This window comes from Sus scrofa, chromosome 18 (genome assembly GCF_000003025.6).
Source record: "Sus scrofa isolate TJ Tabasco breed Duroc chromosome 18, Sscrofa11.1, whole genome shotgun sequence".
Classification (NCBI taxonomy): domain Eukaryota; kingdom Metazoa; phylum Chordata; class Mammalia; order Artiodactyla; family Suidae; genus Sus; species Sus scrofa.
Window position 1 is genome coordinate 54,562,430 of NC_010460.4, and position 20,613 is coordinate 54,583,042.

Below are 20,613 nucleotides of genomic sequence, written 5' to 3' on the forward strand. Positions count from 1 at the left end.
AAACTGCCTACCATCCCCGAGGACGCAGGTTCAAGGCCTGGCCTCGCTCAGTGGGCTAAGGATCTGGCGTTGCCGTGGGCCGTGGTGCAGGTCACAGACGCGGCTGGGATCCCGCGTGGCTGTGGCGTAGGCTGCAGCTCCAATCGGACCCCTAGCCTGGGAACCTCCATGTGCCGCAGGTGAAGCCCTAAAACGACAAAAAAAAAAAAAAAAAAAAAAAAAATTCAAAAAATCAAATAAAGTACTTTTTCACTTTTCCCCTCTCCAAATTTTTTACCATCGTTGCCTGTAAAGCAGGACAACTGGTGGATGTGAGGGTTCTGCGTGTGCGAAAGAAATGTTGATAAGCAAGCAGTGAAAAGGGACACTGAGTGACAAAAATCTGCACAAGTGCTTCTCAGAAGATGCGGCCGAGCTCTTGGTTCCTCATCAGAGATGGCTCTCCTTGGGCAGGCTGGGTACCTCCCCGAGGTTGTTTTCTCGTAACAGAGAAAGCATTGTTTTGAGGATTAAGAGAGGAACCATACCTCTTTGCCTCTATTTGGGAGGAAGAAAAATTGAGAAATGCTTAAATTTGATTCCCAACCCTTGAATCCTTTAGCCTTGGTAAGAGTCCTTTGGGGAAAGAACAATTGCCAGGCCTGGGCTAAGATCTTAAAGCTGGGCAATGACGTCCGATGTAAACACACGCTCACTGATCTGTACCCTGTCTAGTAGGTTTATTATTTTTTATTTATTTTTAATTACTCAAATGAATTTATCACATCTATAGTTGTTAATTAATGTCTAGTAGGTTTATTTTAGGGACACAGCCTTGATGTGACCATGCCAAATACACAATAAATAACTGATGTTTCACTGAAGTTATTAAAAGACTCCTTCTGTGTGCTAACGTCAAGTCGGTTGGGTACTATATCCACCAGCTGTATTAATTCAAGGTGGGACTCTCCATGAAAACACGAAAAATGAAAAAGCCACAGATTGCTCAAAAATAGACACCGTTTCCAGTATGGTTCTGTTTTTTTAGAAGCATAAGGATTTTAAGGACCTTGAGTTCTTGACGTGTTAAATCAAGTTGTATACGAATGTTGGCTCTCAAGACAAAAACAGATGAGAAGGAGCTTTCGAGGATTCTAAGAATCCACCCAAAACCGCACCCCAACAAAGCTAGAGGACTACTGCGATACCCACCTCGTCGTACATGAACTGCAGAGTCAGAGCGGACTTGCCCACGCCGCCGCTGCCCACCATGATGACCTTGTGCAAGGCCAAGGAATTCTGGCCCTTGGGCTTGTTTGCAGCCATCTCGCGTCACAGGGTGTTCACCAAAGGCTTAGGAAGAATCTAAGAAAATGAAGGAACGAGCAATGTGCAATACAGTCTTCCTCCGAATTCCGGCGTAGCAAAGAGAGAGGATCCCTAGGCTTCGAGAGATTACTTTCCCCCTGCAGGGACTTCAGACAGATGGCCAATGAAGCGTGCTCACTTGGGGGAAGAGCCACTCATCAGAGAACACCATGGCAATAAGACAGGTACATGACCCAAGGGCTTTCCAAGGGTTTTCAGTAAGGAGCTTCGTGACCGAAAGTGAAAACGTCCCAACGCGATCACATGCCGACAACCGCGGAGTCTCGGGGGTACCGGAGGACGGTCACACAGGTTACAAAAGAGGCGGAACGAGCACTCTGTTTTCTTAGTAACCCCTACTGGCAATAATTGGAGAGACGTTTCTTCTAATTTCAGTAAGAAACTGAGCAACCAAACTCATTCCAGCCACCTGCTAGTGGACGTAGAAACAGAATCTAACACCCGGCTCCCGAGTGTCACGATTCTGGAACATCTGTGTATCTCGGGATGGACGGCTCGTCCGACTTCCGCACCTCCATCTAGTGAGCCCTCACTTTCCTTAAAACGTGCCAAGTCTCCTCCATCCAGGGGCCCCGTGTGGAAAGACCAGCTTCCCTGGAAGCTGAGGTGGTGATGCTCGCTAATGGTGCCCAGGTGCCTCTGGCCATGGTACCAGGTCTTAGAAAAAGAGGCGGTGAGGTCATGGCAAACACCGATTCTATGCGGAGGCCCCCATAGGAGACTGGTTTTTGGTTTTCTTTTTTGGGGTTTCTTTTTGCTTTTATTTTTAAGGGCCATACCCGCAGCATATGCAAGTTCCAAGGCTGGGGGTTGATTCGGAGCTACAGCTGCCGGCCTACACCACAGCCACAGCAATGCCAGATCCGAGTCACATCTGCAACCTACACCACAGCTCACGGCAACGCCGGATCGTTAACCCACTGAGCAGGGGCAGGGACCGAGCCTGCAACCTCATGGTTCCTAGTCAGATTCGTTAACCACTGTGCCACGACGGGAACTCCTTGCTTTTATTTTTAAGGGCCACACCCGCAGCATATGCAAGTTCCGAGGCTGGGGGTTGATTCGGAGCTACAGCTGCGCGCCTACACCACAGCCACAGCAATGCCAGATCCGAGTCACATCTGCAACCTACAACACAAGCTCACGGCAATGCCGAATCCTTAACCCACTGAGCGAGGCCAGGGATGGAACCCACATCCTCGTAGACCCTAGTCGGGTTCAGCGGGTCCTGAGCCATGAAGGGAAGGCCAAGGAGACTTTGGTAACAGAGGTCCTAGGGGGCGCCCGTCCTCCTGAGCGCCTCTCTGACTTGCTCGGTCAGGGCACAGCTCTCCCAAGATGCATCTTGTGGGAACACCCCCAGCCTGCCCACCACTCCACCCTGTACCAGCCTCGCCCAGCGGGTCTCTCCTTCAGCTCTGCACATGCTCTTCTCTGCCGCGCAGCCTTTGCCACGCAGCTCCCCCATCTGGCATTTGCATTCTCATCAACCCCTCTGGCCTTTGGGGCAGCCTTACCTGAAACGCTCAGCCTACATCAGACTCTCCCCAGCCCCGTGCTCACGTGGCATCTGATGCTTTTCCTTCATAACCATCACAAGTTGAAATCGTCTGAGCATGTGAGTTGTTTAGCATGGGTCTTCTTTCTTAAGAACCAGCAGTAGAGTGGGTACCTGCTGGGGCTGCGTCTGTGTGGTTTGCTTCGTGCTTCGGTTAAGCAACACGGCTTGGCCAAGTCAGTCATGCAGGACATGAGTCTGACTTCGCCTCGGGGAGTGCTCCGGGCTGCACTGCTTTACAGCAGCTGCTGCTACGGGAGAGTCACTCTCAAGTTCGGGCAAGGAGGTCTGTGCCTCACGCAGTGGCTGTTCAGGGCACGCAAGAGCTGGGCACTGCTTAGGCTGCCCCAGAAACCATGGCCACATGCCCAACTGCCCCATATGGAAAAGCCTTGAGGAAAAAAAAAGCAACCCATAATCCTGCTTTCCGCTTGACAATATGACTGTGCTATACTTCGTCAGAGACGGCTGCGATCTGCACAGAGCCTAAGTGAGGTCACGGTCTGTGTGCCATTTGCGATTCTGTTTTTTTTAGTTTTTGCTTTTTAGGGCCCCACCCATGGCGTGTGGAAGTTCCCAGGCTAGGAGCTAAGTAAGAGTTGCAGCTGCCGGCTTAGGCCGTAGCCACAGCCCTGTGGGATCCGAGCCGAGTCTGCAGTCTACACCGCAGCTCACGGCAATGCCAGATGATGAACACGCCGAGTGAGCCCAGGGATAGAACCTGCGACCTCACGGATACTAGTTGGGTTTATTACCGCTCAGCCATAATGGGAACACCTGCTCCTGTTATTCTTATAAACATTTTAGCAGAGGGAGCTTGGACTGTGAAGTGTATGGTAAAGAATCCACATTTGGAGGCTAGACGTTCAATTTTACCTAATAAACAAGGATCAAGCCCCTCTTTTTCCTGGATACCAAGAACATGATCATTGGATTCTGAAAACTCTCACCATTTCTGAGCAGTGATAATCAAACAGCGCAGTTCAGATCAGTAACTGAAAGTCGAAAAGCTCTCCTGTATGAGCAAGTTTATGGAGCATATGCTGCTGCTCATGTTCCTCAAATGCGTCAGCAAATGACGTCTTTCTCATCACTGTGACCTTTACTTGCCGGCAGCCATAACCATTTCGTGGCTACGTAAGGACTCTTTTTAAGACAGTAATACCTCATGAGCTCAGGGTGTTACCACATCATTAAGTGAAGAGCTGAGTACGTGTGTTTTGTTTTTGTTTTTTGTCTTTTCTAGGGCAGCAGCTGCGGCTAGGAGTCGAATCAGAGCTGTAGCCCCCAGCCTACGCCACAGCCACAGCCACTCGGGATCGAGCTGTGTCTGTGACCTACACCGCAGCTCACAGCAACACCGGATCCTTGACCTGCTGAGCGAGGCCAGGGATCAAACCCGCAACCTCATGGTTCCTAGTCAGATTTGTTAACCACTGAGCCACGAAGGGAACTCCGAGTGTGTGTTTTCAAAGCAAAACATTTAGCAGTTATACCGACTGGGTAGAAGCATTTTCCCTTCCAGTCTGTGGCTTAGACAAAGCAGGGGCCCCAAAGCCGTCTTCCCAAAGTGCAAAAGCCCCTCAGAACTACTAGCACATCCCATTCTACCCAAAAAAGCAGCTCCCTAAGGCCCTGTCCCCGTTTCAAAATCCTGGCTTTCCACAACTTAGCCCTTAGTCCAGATGTTGGAACTTTAGACAATGTACACGTAAGTAAGCAAAGCCTATTAGTGCTCTAAGCACAACGAAGCAGACACGGGCCACTGGGAGAAAGGGACAGGGAGGGGCTACTTTAACCAGGATGGTCGTGGGTGACTCCTCCGAAGAGGCAGCCTGTGAGCTGAGACCTGAATTGGATAAAGGAACCCGCTGCCTCTGAGGGAAGAGCATTCCAGACCCAGGAAGGACGAGTGCAAGGCCTCAGATGGGGAGGGCCTGCCATGTTCCAGGGGCCAGAGGAAGAGCGGAGTGGATGGAGCCCCGTGAGCAACGGCAGTGCTCACAGGAGGGGAGCTTGCGAGGGAGGAGAGGCCAGATCATAAAAGCCTTGCAGGCCGTGGAAAGATGCCTGCATTTTATTCTAATTGTAATGAGAAGACTGTGGGGTGTGTCTAAGCAGGATTAGGACATGATTTATGTTTTTAAAAAGATGACCCTGCCGGGTGTGTGGCGAATGGATGCTGGCTGTGCAGGTGCTGAGAAAGCAAAGGGGTCTATCCCATCATCCGTGACCAGGTTTGGCAAGGTGGAGGCTGCCAGTGACCTCGGGAAGGGTCACGTCACCGCAGCCTGGACGGGGTGGGCTGAGGAGAAAACAGAAGCCGCAGAAAATGGACTTTCACTCAGAAGATGAATGGAGACACGGGCCACAGATCGACATGGATTTTGTTTGGGTTGCTTTTTAACTATAACTACGGGATGTTTACATGAAAATCATCTACAAGAGGCAGAAGCTAATGATGAAGAAGGGAAGGTGCCTCTAGGAGCAGATCAGGGGACTTGAGACCCAGGGTGCACAGGAGCAGGTATGACAGAAGGTGCGGTAAAGCAGAGAACAGGGGTACAGGTCCGGGCGGCAGACAGATTTGGCTATTACTTTGCTTCCTCAATGAAATACGATTCACAGAGCAATATCGTGAGGAGCTAGAATTCAAAAGCAAGCCTGTCTAGACAGATTAAGGGAACAGAAGATACAGAAATAGATTCAAGGACACACTAGAGTGTGTAATAAAGGCATTTCAGACGCAGGGTCAGAGAGAGAAGCCAGGAGGATAAGTCAGTGCACGGGGCTGGGTAACTGGTGGCCACACAGAAAACATACACTGGACCCTGTCTCCTCACACCAATGTAAACTGTGAGCAAGAAAATAATAGTAACAAAAATAAATTGTGAGCAGATCAAAGATTTATATGACAAAACGAAATCACAAAAGCACCAGGAAAAAAACCCACAAAAATTTTGTTTTATAATCTTAGAAAGGGAAAGACATAAAGTGTTACATAAAACAACTTTGATAAATTTTACTGCTCAAAACAATTTCTACGTGGTAAAATCTTTTATAAGTAAAAAGGTAAACTGAGGACTATATTTGCAATTCACTTCAAAGATAAGAGGCAATTTCTCTCTATAAAGAGTTATTAGAAATAAGACCAACAACTCTAAGAAAATGGGCAAAAAATATGAACTGTCACGGAAAGGGAAATACAAATGCTCGAATATGCTCCGGCTTTTTGCTGAAAAGAGAAATAAGATTAGCTGGGAACATCACTGTTTTACCCAAGAGACCTGTAACAGTATCGCACAAGGGCTAACAAGCTGTAGCCCCCCCTGGCCTGCTTTTTGTGTGGCCTGTGGCTAAGAATGGTTTTATGTTTTTGAAGGGTTATAAACAAAACAAAGCATAACCAGGAAGAACATGCAATAGAGAAAGTATGTGGCCCCGAAGATGTTTACTCTCTGTCCTAAACAGAAAAAGCTTATCCCTGGGAGTTCCCATTGTGGCTCAGAGGTAATGAATCTCACTTGTGTCCATGCGGATGCAGGTTCAATCCCTTGCCTCACTCAGTGGGTTAAGGATCCGGCATTGCCTTGACGTGTGCTGTAGGTTGAAGATGTGGCTCGGATCCCACATGGCTGTGGCTGTCCTGTGGTGTAGGCCGGCAGCTACAGCTCCAATTCAACCCCTAGTCCGGAAACTTCTATAGGTCATGGGTGCGGCCCTAAAAAGCAAAAAGAAAAAGAAAAGAAAAGAAAAAAAAGAAAAAAGAGAGAGCGAGAGAGAAAAGGCTCCTCTCTCCCTGGTGCAGCAGAGGTATAAATGGAAACATAGAGTAACTAGTAACCATTAAAAAAAAAAAAAAAAAAAAAAAAAAAGACACTCTTTACCCACTGATATGCAGGGAGCTCAAACATCATTAAAGTGAAAAAAACAAGATATAGAACAATGTACCCTGTATGCTACAAATTGCAAAAAAGGTGAGAAAAGATTATTTAGAAGTTTCTTGGTTTTATATCTGAAAGGATATAAAAACATAGCAACATCCTGTGAGGGTGGAAATTAAGTCACTGGTGGAGAGAAGTGGGATAATGGCTTTGTACTAATTACCACTGTGATTTTTGTTATCATGTGAACATATGTCTTATTTTAAAATTACAATTAGTTACAAAATAAGCTAATAACAGGAGCCTGCTTATTTTCTGCCCTCACTCGGAAAAAGTGCAATTAACTACTTTCTTGGTACAAACTAGGCACGGGAGGAATGACCCTGAATTTTAAGTGAAATGTGACTTCTCCGTGTGTGTTCACAGACTCCTGTTTCCCCCTTCGACTAACGAGACAGGAACCCGCATTTCAAATTGTTTGGTTTATTTGCTTCAACTATCTTCTACCTTTTACGGTTCAAAAAAATTTTTTTTAAATTACAAAACTGCTGCCTCCCCTTTGAGTAACATTATATTTCCATGACTTACATATTATTAATTTTGCTTTTAAGGCTGCACTTGCGGCATATGGAAGTTCCCAGGCTGGGGGTTGAATTGCTGCAGCTGCCGGCCTACACCACAGTCACAGCCACGCGGGATCCAAGCTGCATCTGAGACCTGCACCACGGCTCATGGCTACACCGGATCCTTAACCCACTGAGCAAGGCCAGGGATCAAACCCACATCTGCATGGATACTAGTCAGGTTCGTTTCCACTGCGCCACAAAGGGAACGCCAAGATTTCCTTTTTTCCGTGGCTGACTAACACTCCATTGTGTGTGTGTGTGCACATGCGTGCGTGCACGTGTGTCTGTGCCACGTTTCCTGCATCTGTTCATTAATGGGCATGTTCGTTGTTCTGTGTCTTGGCTACTGCAAATAATGCTGCAATGAACATGGGGGTGCATGCATCTTTCTGAGTCAGTGTTTTCGGGTTTTTTTTGGATAAATACCCAGAAGCAGAACTGCTGGATGATGCGGTAGTTCTATTTTTTAAAAGTCCTCAAATAATCCCATAGAATCTATTTGGTTATGATAGGCTTCCAGTTTTCAACCTTACCGTTATCTCTGCTTCACCCAGAAGCTAGACACCTATGCAGTGCTCGCAATGGTGACTTAAATTAGGAAGCACCTAACTTCTCCCTCCCCCCGCTTCCTCCATCACAAATACATTGAGCATGTGTGGCACAGTTCTAGGTACTGGGGACACGGAGTTGAATTCTATACGCCTAGACTGTCTTACGGTTCTTGGTATCAGAAGTCCAAAATGAATCTTAAGGGGCTAATTAAAGTCAAGCTGTCTGCAGGGCAGGTTCCTTCTGGAGGCGACAGAGGAAAACTGTTTCCTACTTCTTCCACTTGTAGAGACTGGCTTTCCTTGGTCCCTGGCGGCATCACTACAATCTCTGCTTCCTGGCCATGCTTCTCCTCCACTGTAGTCAAATTTCCCTCTGCCTCTTTTTTTTTTTTTTTTTTTTTTTAATTTTTAACATTTACTTTTTAATTTTTTAAATTTTTTATGAATTTTATTATATTTATAGTTTTGTACAGTGATCATCACAACCCAATTTTATAGCATTTCCATCCCCTTCTGCCTCCTCTTATAAGGGGACTTGTGGTCACATTTAAGGCCCTCAAGGAAAATGCAGAAAAATCATCCCCAAAGCCTTAACTTAATCACACCTGCAAAATCCCTTTTGCCACAGGAGGTAATATTTAGATTCTGGGGACCAGGACAGGGGTCTCGTCAGGTCATTGTTCAGCCTACCTCACCCAAGAGGAAGTGGGTCATGGCGCCTCACACCACCCATCTTCAACCCAAACTCTAACCTATTTTAAACTTTATGAAAATTTCTAAGAAACAATCCATTCTCCAATATTTAATAAGGAATACTCTTCCAAGTAAGATATCAAACACACCCTGTCCAGTAAGAACAAAAAAACCAACGATCTTTGTATTTCCAGAGTTTACTATTACCTTTTTCAGACTTTGAAAATAAAGACAATCATTATTAGGCTTTAGTTTAACAAAGCGAGTAGCTGGTAAAAGTTCTTACTGGGAGATTCCTTGTTAATAAAAGAGATTCAGTGAAGCACCTCCCCCTCCAATGTGAAGAGTGTACTAAAGGCTGTGATCCCTGAGGTTCAGTTCCTATCGACTCATCGCAAACCACTACTGAGCACGAGGAGGCCAAATCAGCGACTCACCCTCAAATGGAAAGTGTTTCATATTCATAACTCATAAATGACACCCCCTATCTGCAACAAGAATACCTGCTCAAGGAGCTCCTGTTGTGGCACAGTGGAAACAAAGCTGACTAGTATCCATGAGGATGCAAGTCTGTCCCCTGGCCTCGCCCAGTGGGTTAAGGATCTGGTGTTGCTGTGAGCTGTGGTGTGGGTCAAAGACGAGGCTCGGATCCCACACTGCTGTGGCTGTGGTGCAGGCCCCTAGTCTGGGAACTTCCATATGCCCCGGGTGGCTGTGGCCCTAAAAAGCAAAAAAACAGAAGCAAAAACAAAACAAAAAAAGAAAAAGAATACCTGCTCAGTAAAGGAATTCAGTTTAAAATAATTTTAGAAGAGCTAGAATATACTTGATCAAGAAAGCAAGATACAGAATTCTATTCTGAAAGAGATCTGAGACTTTGGGTTTATTACCAGGTACAGATAATATCACTGGCACATTTCTCCAACCATTTAAGGAATAGGTATTATTAATACTATTTAATGTTTTACAACATTGGGGAGTTCCCGTCGTGGCGCAGTGGTTAAGGAATCTGACTAGGAACCATGAGGTTGCGGGTTCGGTCCCTGCCCTTGCTCAGTGGGTTAACGATCCGGCGTTGCCGTGAGCTGTGGTGTAGGTTGCAGACGCGGCTCGGATCCTGCGTTGCTGTGGCTCTGGCGTAGGCCGGTGGCTACAGCTCCGATTCAACTCCTAGCCTGGGAACCTCCATATGCCGTGGGAGCGGCCCAAGAAATAGCAAAAAGACCAAAAAAAAAAAAAAGTTTTACAACATAGATAGAGCCTCCAAAGAATCCAGCACATTAGAAAAATAAACCAAAGTGACCAAGCAGGATTCGACCAGATACGCAAGAATGTCTATACATTAGGAAGTCAATGCAATTCTTCCTATTAATAGATGAGAGAAGTCAAAGATTATTTCTACATTATCAGGAATGACATTTGATAAAATTCAAAGTCCACTTCCTATACTGATAATATAATTTCACACTTAGGCCAAAGGAATCAACTAAAAAAGTTACTATAGATTTCAAAGGTAAATGGTTATAAAATCAATCCAGACAAAACTACAATTCAAAAAGGCACATGCATCCTTATGTTCACTGCAGCCCTATTCACAATAGCCAAGATACGGAAACAACCTAAATGTCCATCAACAGATGAATGGATTAAGAAGATGTGGTACATGTACACACTGGAATACTACTCGGCCAAAGAAAAGAATGAAATAATGCCATTTGCAACATGGATGTGACTAGAGATTATCATACTAAATGAAATAAGTCATAAGAAGAAACACAAATACTATATATTACCACTTAGATGTGGAATCCAAATTATGGCACAAATCAACTACCTACCTACAAAACAGAAACAGACTCAGACACAGAGACTTGTGGATGCCGAAGGGAAGGAAGGAGAGAGTGGGACGGCCTCAGAGTTTGGGGTTAGTAGAGGCAAACTAACACATTTAGAATGGACAAACAATAAGGGCCTACTGTACAGCGCAGGGAACCATGTCCAGTCTCTTGGGATGGGCCAGGACGGAAGGTTACTTGAGAAAAGGAATGTACATGTGCGTACGACTGGATCACCCTATGCTGGACAGCGAAGCTGACACAATGTGGCAAATCAACTCTACTTTAATAAAGAAAATGATAAATGGTTATACGATCAGTATGTTATATAAAAAGATAAGTTTCTTGTCAAATAACTGGTTAGATATATAATGCATGTCTCTTTACGACAAGACTCACAAAGACTATATACAACTAAGAATAAAAGGAACAAAAAACTGTGTAAGATATTCATGAAGGGAGTTCCCTTAGAGGCTCAGCGGTTAACAATCCCAACTAGGATCCATGAGGATTCGGGTTCAATCCCTGGCCTCGCTCAGTGGGTCAGGGATCTGGCACTGCTGTGAGCTGTGGTGTAGTTCACACACTCGGCTTGGATCCTGCATTGCTGTGGCTGTGGCACAGCCTGCCAGTTGCAGCTCCTATTCAACCCCTAGCCTGGGAACTTCCATATGCCACAGGTGTGGCCCTAAAAAGCCAAAAATAAAAAATAAGTAAAAACAAGGGTTTTTTGAAAGCAGGTTTCCAAAATTAGTATGGTAATCAATGTTGTGCATTCTTTGTATGGTTTGGATGAGTGGGTAGTATATCCAATTAGCTCTTAATCTAGCCTGCTCTAATTAATACCATGTCCTATCGTCTCTCCTGTCTCTGTTGCTACTGACTCAAGCTTACAGTCTTTTCAGGACTCTATGGGGAACAAAGACTCCACTTGCAGCTTCCCTCATGGGTATGCTGGGCTGGGACTTCCTCCACCCAGGTTCATCCTCCAACCCCATCTGTTTTCTGTCTTCTGGAACCTGGAAAGTCTCTGTTTTGCTGAGGCTCATTCCATCTGTTCTCATTCTCGGTTATGGATTTACCAAGGTCTGACTGCAAATTCCCCCCCCCCCCCGTCATTTCACAGGGAGCTGGGGCTACAAAGGAACAGGGCACAGTAATTTAGTCCATCGGCTTTCCCTGTAAATGAGTTAAAATCAAGAGCTGATTTAATTTGGAATCCCCAAATACTTCAAATTTAGGAACTATGAAAATCTCTACTAAAGACATCTAATTAAAATTAGCCTGAGGGTTTTGTTTTTGTTTTCGTTTTTTTGCGGAGCAAAGAAAACCATAAACAGAATGAAAAGATAACCTACTGAAATGGGAGAAAATATTTGCAAATGATATGACCGATAAGGGATTAATATCCAACATATATAAACAGCTCATATAACTCAACATCGAAAAGCAAATAACCTGATTAAAAAGAATGGAGAGAAGACCTGAATAAACATTTTTTCCAGAGGAGGCGCAGATGGCCAACAGGCACATGAAAAGATTCTCAACGCTTGCTAATCATCAAGAAAATGCAAATCAAAACCAGTGATAATCACCTCACACTGGTCAGAATGGCTATCATCAAAAAGACAACCAATAAATGTTAGCAAGGATGTGGAGAACAGGAAACCCTCACACACTGCTGGGGAGAATGCAAACTGCTGTGGCCACCGTGGAAAACAGTATAAAAAACAGAACAACCATATGTGATCCAGTAACTCCACTCCTGGGTATAGACATGAAAAAAAATGAAAACACCAATTCAAAAAGATACATGCGCCCCAACGATCACAGCAACATTACTTACAATAGCCAAGATAGAGAAGCAACCTAAGTTTCCATCAACAGATGCACAGATAAAGAAGATATGGTATATACACACAAGGGAATACTACACAGCCATAAAAAGAACGAAATTTTTGCCATTTGCAGCAATATGGATGGATATGGAGAGCATTATGCTAAGTGAAATAAGACAGAAAGACAAATGCTGTAAGAAAAATGCAGCAAACTAGCGAATATAACAAAAAATAAACAGACTCACAGATACAGAGAACAACTAGTGGTTACCAGTGTGGAAAGGGAAGGGGGGAAGGGCAATCAACAGGTAGGGGAACAAAGAGGTAAAAATTATTAGGTAGAAGATACAAGAATATACTGCACAACACAGAAAATAGAGCCAATACTTTATAATCACTCTATTGTATACCTGTGACTTAAATACTACTGTCCAACAATTACCATAAAAAAAAAATGAGTTTAGCCTGAATTTTAAAGAATACAAGTTATTAAAGAGTTCCCATCATGGCGCAGCAGAAACGAATCCTATCAGGAACCATGAGGTTGTGGGTTCAATCCCTGGCCCTGCAGTGAGCTGTGGTGTAGGTCGCAGATGCGGCTCGGATCCTGAGTTGCTTTGACTCTGATGTAGGCCGGCAGCTGTAGCTCCGATTTGACCCTTAGCCTGGGAACCTCCATATGCCACTGGTGCGGCCCTTAAACAAAAAAAGAATACAATTTATTCAGTACCAGCCATAAGAATACATCAGTTTGCCGATGTCAACTGAAGAAAGACGCACAAGCTACAAGTTACGAGGTGTTTTACTCGGAGACCTTAGCGAGGATGACAGCCTGGGAGGCAGCCTCTCAGACGCTCTGAGGACCTGGTCCAAAGAGATGAGGGAGGAGCCAGGACACACAGGAGTCCCTGCTGAAAACCACCCACCCAACCCCAAGAACCACCCCCACACACAAAGACATCTAACGTTAACGCCTTCAGGGCTTCCTGAGTATGGGAAGACTCAGGAGGCTGGGCTCACCGAACATACTCCTTAGACGTGCGTCCCAACTGTCTAGGGCCAGTATCCTGTTTTCCCCACCCTGAAGTCCCCTCGGGTGCACTGCAAGGGTGCCTGCAGTGGCTTTTTACAGCTTGATGGCAGGCGACATTCGTGGTTTACCGGAACAGCAGATCACATTTTTTCTCTGTCCCCACAACAACTGGGTGACCAAGAATCACCAACAAGGAAGTCGTTAGGATGCGGCTACATCTGGCATAAAAGGGGTGGGAGTGAGGCACAAGAGGGAGAGCAGAGAAAGGGGGGCCAGTAGCGGGCATCACTAGAGAGGAGCGTGGAAATGATTCCGTCCTGCCGTTGTCTTTAGCCCGGGACAGGTAGCTGAATGCAGTTCTCAGGGAGCCTACTGACGAGTTACGGCCCTGCAAGTTACGGGCCCTGACACTCTGCTAACAAACCAGGAATTCAAGGCTAACGTTTAACTCTACGGGAAGAAAGAAAAACTCCCTTTGGGTCCATTGGCCTTTACTAAGGCTCTTTAATAGCTCACCCACTGAATTTCTACTTCATGGAATTGTTGTTGAACAGCCAATTCTTTTTAAAGAATAACAAGGAGCCACTAAAGAATGAGAAAGAAAAAAATGTAAACTAGTAACTGCTGAAATCCTGGCTTGCTCTGCACAGCACCATGTTAACCTCTTCGTATGTGTGATAAGATGCTCACTGTTGAGTGTGGCTCAACAAATATATAGGAAATACCACTTTTTATTTTTATTTTTTTGGCCGAGCCTGTGGCACGTGCAAGTTCCTGGGCCAGGGACTGAACCCAAGCCACAGCAGTAACCAGAGCCACCGCAGTGACAGCGCTGGGTCCTTAACCTCTAGGCCACCAGAGAACCCCAGGAATATCAGTTTTTAAATTAAAAACTTCCTCTGGGAGTTCCCGTCGTGGTGCAGTGGTTAACGAATCCGACTAGGAACCATGAGGTTGCGGGTTCAATCCCTGGCCTCGCTCAGCGGGTTAAGGATCTGGCGTTGATTGAGCTGTGGTGTAGGTCACAGACGCGGCTCAGATCCCGCGTTGCTGTGGCTGTGGTGTAGGCCGGCAGCTACAGCTCCAATTCGACCCCTAGCCTGGGAACCTCCTTATGCCGCGGGAGCGGCCCAAGAAATGGCAAAAAGACAAAAAAAAAAAAAACAAACAAAAAACTTCCTCTGACAATGAACACAAGGAATATATTATATGAACTTATATTTAATGGTAACTTTATATCCTCAGTTAAATTCTCCCCTGAGCACCTGTGTACCACAGGTTCACTTCCAAGGGCTCTGCTGAGGGCGGTGAACACTCCTCGTCCTACCTGGAGGGCTCACCGCCAGCCGCCCACACACGCAGCACACACGCATGCACGCGTGGGACGGGGGCTCCTTCCTCCCGCAACGATTTTCCACGATCTCAAAAGCAATGCGTGTTCATCACAGAGAACGCGGAGAGTGAGGGGGCGAGTCACCGTGTGTTCCTACCACTCACGGTTAATATTTTTGAATGTGTATCTTCTTCTAGGACTACCTTATATGAAGCATTTAACCAGTCATATGGTTCAAGAAACTGGGAGAAACATTTAAAGGAAAGCAGAAGAGAGAAAAGGAGATTTAAAAGATCGTAACATCTAGAGATGGGACAATGACATTCGAAGAAAATATTTTTTTCATTTATCGAGTGTTTATGACAGATACTTTTTCAACTACTTGAATATCTCACAAAACTCTCAAAAGACTTAATAACTACTATCCACTTTTTATAGGTGAAAAACCTGGGCCACACAGAACTTTAAAAAAAGTCTCAAATCACACTGCTGATGTGGAATGAGGATTTAAAAAAATCCAGATCCTGAGTGTTACCACCTAAAGTTTACTACACTGTGGAAGAAAATCCTAAGAATGACTTTTTAACAAAGCTTGGGACACAGACAGTTTTCGATGCAATTTCTTTTAAAGATAAACAGATAATTCTCATGGGTATTTACAGAAAAACTACCCACATCATTTTATCTGAGTTATAAAGTCCATGGCACAAGAAGAGGGATAATCCTATCAGAAAAGCCGTACTGCAACTGCATTCATGAATGCGGAAAGTCATGAAATACAGACGCCGGAGTTTTACCTCTTAATAAAACAACAATCCACTAGAGCTAAATGTTTTATCCCAGAAATATAATAATAGCTTAATATTAAGAATGCTAGAAAATAATATAATCACATTAGGCCCAATGAGAAGAGCCATATAATCAACACAAGAGAGAAGAAAAAGACATCAGAAGGAACGCAATACTCCTTCCCAATAAAAAGGTTTCTGAATTAAACACCAGAGGCTGTCCATATGTATTCTTCTTCTTCTTCTTTTTTTTGCTTTTTAGGGCCACACCCATGGCATATGGAGGTTCATGGGCTAGGGGTCGAATCGGAGCTACAGCTGCTGGCCTGTACCACAGCAACTCAGGATCCGGGCCCAGTTTGGGCCTACACCACAGCACATGGCAACGCCGGATCCTTAACCCACCGGGTGAGGCCAGGGATCAAACCCGCAACCTCATGGTTCCTAGTCGGATTCGTTTCTGCTGCGCCTCGACAGGAACTCCTGTCCATATGTATTTCTAACAAAATGCTTCACACACAAATTTGAAAGCCATTTTTGTACAGGAGCCACACTAAACTTCTATTTTAGAAAAGTATACTCGTGACGAAAGCAAGCACACTTCATGTGTTGGGAAAATGCAAATGAGAGAGAACATGTTAGTGGGAGTTAGAAAAATGGCTCCAAATTCTCTTTTCTGGGTCTTACTATTCTTGTCTACAGCTGCCAATGAACTAAGTGAAAAAGTCTGCCCATAATTCTGGACTTATCTAAAGCCCACCTACCTGGAGATTTCAAAACAATGGTTAAAACTAAGAGGACAACACAAATAAATAACCATCAGTGAAGGGAGACAGCTGCTGTTCAAAAACCTCCTTCCGTTTTCTCCCGGCTACATTAAAATTATGAATCATACAGAGAAACCGCACTGTGAGTCTAGTGAGTCAAGGAAGTTAATACTGAACTGCTGTCTGCTTACTACTGTTCATTCTCTTTTTCATGAACAGGCAAAAGAGTATCTGAAAAGCACAAAATTCTAACTTCAAGTTGTAGGAAAGATAATGTGAAGTTACAGACTAGGGGGAAAAGAGATTTGGGAATTCCCAGAAAATCAAGAAAATATTTTGTAGCACCTAGATTTCTCTTTCCAAGATTGAGTACTGATAAATCTTAATTTGAGATTTGATCATATCTTAAAGTTAAAAATGAGAGTCATCTGTAGAGTCATAACACCAAAGTTGCAGTTCATGACCAGACGACCGACTATATCAAGGACACACAGGAGTTCCCGCTGTGGTGCGAGTTAAGGATCCAGCGTCACTGCAGCTGTGGCTTGGATTCAGTCCCTGTCCTGGGATCGTCCACAGGCCACTGGTACAGCCAAAAGACAAACAAACAAAAAACCCACACAGGTCTGTATTAAAAAAAAAAAAAAAACAACAAACCTATATTAAAATAAGAATAACCTGAAGGGAAGATTCTTTCACAAGTATTTTAAAGCTGGAATATGAGTTCGAACCATCTGGGAAGCCTCTTAAAAATATAATTATCCAGGACCTCTGCATGAAGAGTCTAACTCACTGGTCCAAGATGAGGACAGTGTATTTCTTGTAAAAAGCTGCCGAGATGATACCAATTGCATCTTGGTTAAGAATCACTGCTCTGTACGTACATCTATAAAGCTAAGCCGTATGAACTGCCAACAGATCTTCTTTTTTTGTACATAAAAAAGCAATTTCATATGATTCATCTAATAGAAGGTGGCCAAGGATTAACAACAGCTACCACTTACTGAATGTGCGACTTTGTACTGGCACCAAGTTCTTCCTAGCTGCTGTGGAAACTCTGATAACACGAGACAACGGGGCACAGGCTGACTCTGCACGCGGAGGTGAGGGGACAGAGAGGCAGCTGAGAAAGAAGAGCAGCTGAGTCAGGTACGATGCCACCGGGCAAATTACTGTTCTGTTTGGGATAAAGACCATGGCGTTACAGATGTATCCATGGGGACAGGAGAGACGGGAGATGCTAATTTAAAACGAGCCCTGCATTAAGCAGCTGACTGTGGTCGAGGAAGGGACCACCCTTCTCAGGAGTGTCCAACGAGTCTTTAAACATCGGGAACACAGACCAGAATGCAAGTCCTTCCACTCGAAGGGAAAGAGAGGGCTTTCTGGGACAGTCACGGCTGATCAGGAATAGTCGGGAGTCACAGGCCGGGCAGCAGCCCCATGCACAAGTAAACCCTCCCATCTTTCCAAACACCCAGTCATACGTTTAAAATTGAAATATTATAACATGTGCACCTAAATTCAAACCAGTGGAGAGAAGCTGTAGTATTTCTGATACTGACTCACAAACTTTGAAAAACTTATGGTTTCCAAAGATTGGGGGGGTGGGGGAATGGGCTGGGGGTTTGAGATGGCAAGGCTACAAAACTGGGTTGTGGAGTTCCCGTCGTGGCTCGGTGGTTAACGAACCTGACGAGCATCCATGACAAAGCGGGTTCCATCCCTGGCCTCACTCAGGGGGTTAAGGATCCAGTGTTGTGGGGAGCTGTGGCGTAGGTCGCAGACGAAGCCTGGATCCCATGTTGCTGTGGCTGTGGTATTAGGCAGGCAGCTACAGCTCTGATTGGACCCCTAGCCTGGGAACCTCCATACCTATGGGTGCGGCCTAAAAAAACAAAACAACCCCCCCACAAAGACCCCCAAAAAACTACACAGAATCAAAAAGCCCCAGGGCTGATCATGGGAGGATGAGGGGGTAACGGTGCTCCTGGGCCCTCTCACTGGGCCTTAAATAATGGGAATAAACCACAAAATCCGGAGTTCCGTTGTGGCTCGGCGGGTTAAGAACCTGACTAGAATCTATGAGGATGTGGGTTCGATCCCTGGCCACACTCAATGTGTTAAGGGTCTGGTGTTGCCGTGAGCTGTGGAGTAGGTTGCAGACACGGCCCAGATTCCGAGGTGCTGTGGCTGTGGCGGAGGCCAGCAGCTGTAGCTCTGATTCGACCCCTAGCGGCCCTATTAAAAAAAAAAAAAAAAAAAAAAAATTGGGTTGTGATGATCATTGTACAACTAAAAGTGTAATAAAACTGAGTAATAAAAAATTAAAAAAAAATAAAAAAATAAACTTCCAGGGAAACAAACAAAAAAATTTGTAACATTTCATTATCAGGCTTCCGCTAACGTAGAAGATAATCTGATGATAAAAGAGATGACATTTGGAAGGTCTGGACCAGAGAAATGGAGATTTTCCTGGAGACCTCAAACAATAGTCTTCGGTGGTATTCTAGTCTATTTCTTCCAATTTTACGTCTGATATGATCTTAGTAACTTATTTTCATTTTTACCTGAAACTTTCACTGCAAGATATTTTTTAATGTCAGGTCAATACAATGCAACTAAGTAACCACAGAAGGAAGTCTTTAAATAATCCAGTCCTGGAGTTGCCATTGTGGCTCTGTGGTAACAAACCCAACTAGCATCCAGGAGGATGTGGGTTCGATCCCTGGCCTCGCTCAGTGGGTTAAGGATCCGGCACTGCTGTGAGCTGTGGTGTAGGTTGCAGACACGGCTCAGATCCCACGTTGCTGTGGCTGTGGCGCAGGCTGGTGGTTACAGCTCCAATTCAACCTCTAGCCTGGGAACTTCCATATGCTGCACGTGCAGCCCTAAAAAGCCAAACAACAACAACCACCACCCAATCCTCTCATTTTTCACATGAGGAAACAGGGGCTGGAGAAGAGTTATTAAGTCACTTGCAAGAAACTCAACAGAAAGTTGTGGCAGTTAAAATCGGAACTGACCCAGGGGTATGATCCAGCAGAGTCTACAAGTCTGTGCCAAGGCAGGCAGATTTGATGTGAAATCACTGTGTACTCACAGATGACTTCTGAAGCAAATATACTTACCCTCTCTCATGCCGGCATTCTACTCTTAAATCCAGGGTTCAGTTCAAGGGACGGGCTGAGCACATTTGTTCTTCTTGCTAACCGGTACCCACCTACACGTCTCCACATTCACCCATCCATCATACTGGCAACTGACTCAACTAATGAAGTCAGTTTAACTAACCTCCTGAGGGATCTAGTAGTTTTCTGTTATGCCAGGTGTTCAAAAACGGGGTCTTGGTTACAACAGTGACAGGTGCTGAATGAAGACAAAGAGACTTGTTACAATAGACTCTCTGTAACAACAGAGCATTCTGGTTGCTAGATAACTGGCTGCTTTTCATAAATCACCTTTTTTCTCCTTTCTGAGTTCTTGGCGCTGTCAAGCAGGGACCTCAAAGAAGATCATTATTAACCAAATTAGTGAACCTTGACTCTAAAGGCTTGAAAGGAAAAAAAAAAAAAAAATTAAAGCTTTTACATGCCTTGAGTTCACACTGAGAAACAGCCAGTACGAACAGATGAAGCCTATATTTGTTAAATCCCAGCAGACTAAATTCTTAGGCCTAAATATAGCTGTCATTTTCATAAAACCAAGAAGTAGCCAGAAACAAGAAAATTCAAGTAGTTCTGGGCTTTGAATTGCTAGTTATATTTTAGACAGGATACAATTGTAATATACAAAGCCTGGCATCAAATATAAGACATCAGCATAGGGGTTTTGATCCTGCTACCCCCCCAAAACTATATACAAACTAAAATACCAAAGAGATTGACACAAATCCCCCAGCCTTTTATATAAGCACAACCTATCACAATACAAAGTAAAATTACCTGGACGTGGCTTACTTAAAATCCCCCGGGGTCCACACTGCTCCGGGGTGAAAGTCAAAAGCCTCTGTACTGTCTCCATTACCTGTCCCTCGTCTACTCTTCGCCCTAGACTTTACACGCCCCGATCCTGATGCATTTTTCAGTTTCTACGCGTGAAATACGTGTAGACAATTCGGGGAAGTTTGGATTAAATGATACCAAGTAAAGAGGATCTGTAGGTAGCTGCACACTGTGCTCCCAAGGAAGCTGAAGAGAGCCTGTAGGCACCGGCATGACATACTAATGACCCGAACAAAGAAATAAAAGGTAGCGTCGAAGTAAGTCTGTAATAATCACAACATCTTCCTGATGCTATGTTCCCACCCACACATCTTTTAAAAATAGGAATAATAAAC

At 44.8% G+C, this 20,613-nt stretch overlaps 1 protein-coding gene across 3 annotated transcripts in view; it reads right to left on the minus strand.

Annotated features, from left to right (window-relative positions):
- Positions 1-20,613, minus strand: part of RALA (RAS like proto-oncogene A) — an 82,224-nt gene that overhangs the window by 13,907 nt on the left and 47,704 nt on the right. For all 3 annotated transcript variants that reach the window (XM_013985841.2, XM_021079219.1, XM_021079218.1), the window contains exon 2: positions 1,192-1,344. In XM_013985841.2, coding sequence (XP_013841295.1) covers positions 1,192-1,305 — 114 coding nt within the window. In that variant the 5' untranslated portion in view covers positions 1,306-1,344. The remainder of the gene's footprint in view (positions 1-1,191; positions 1,345-20,613) is intronic.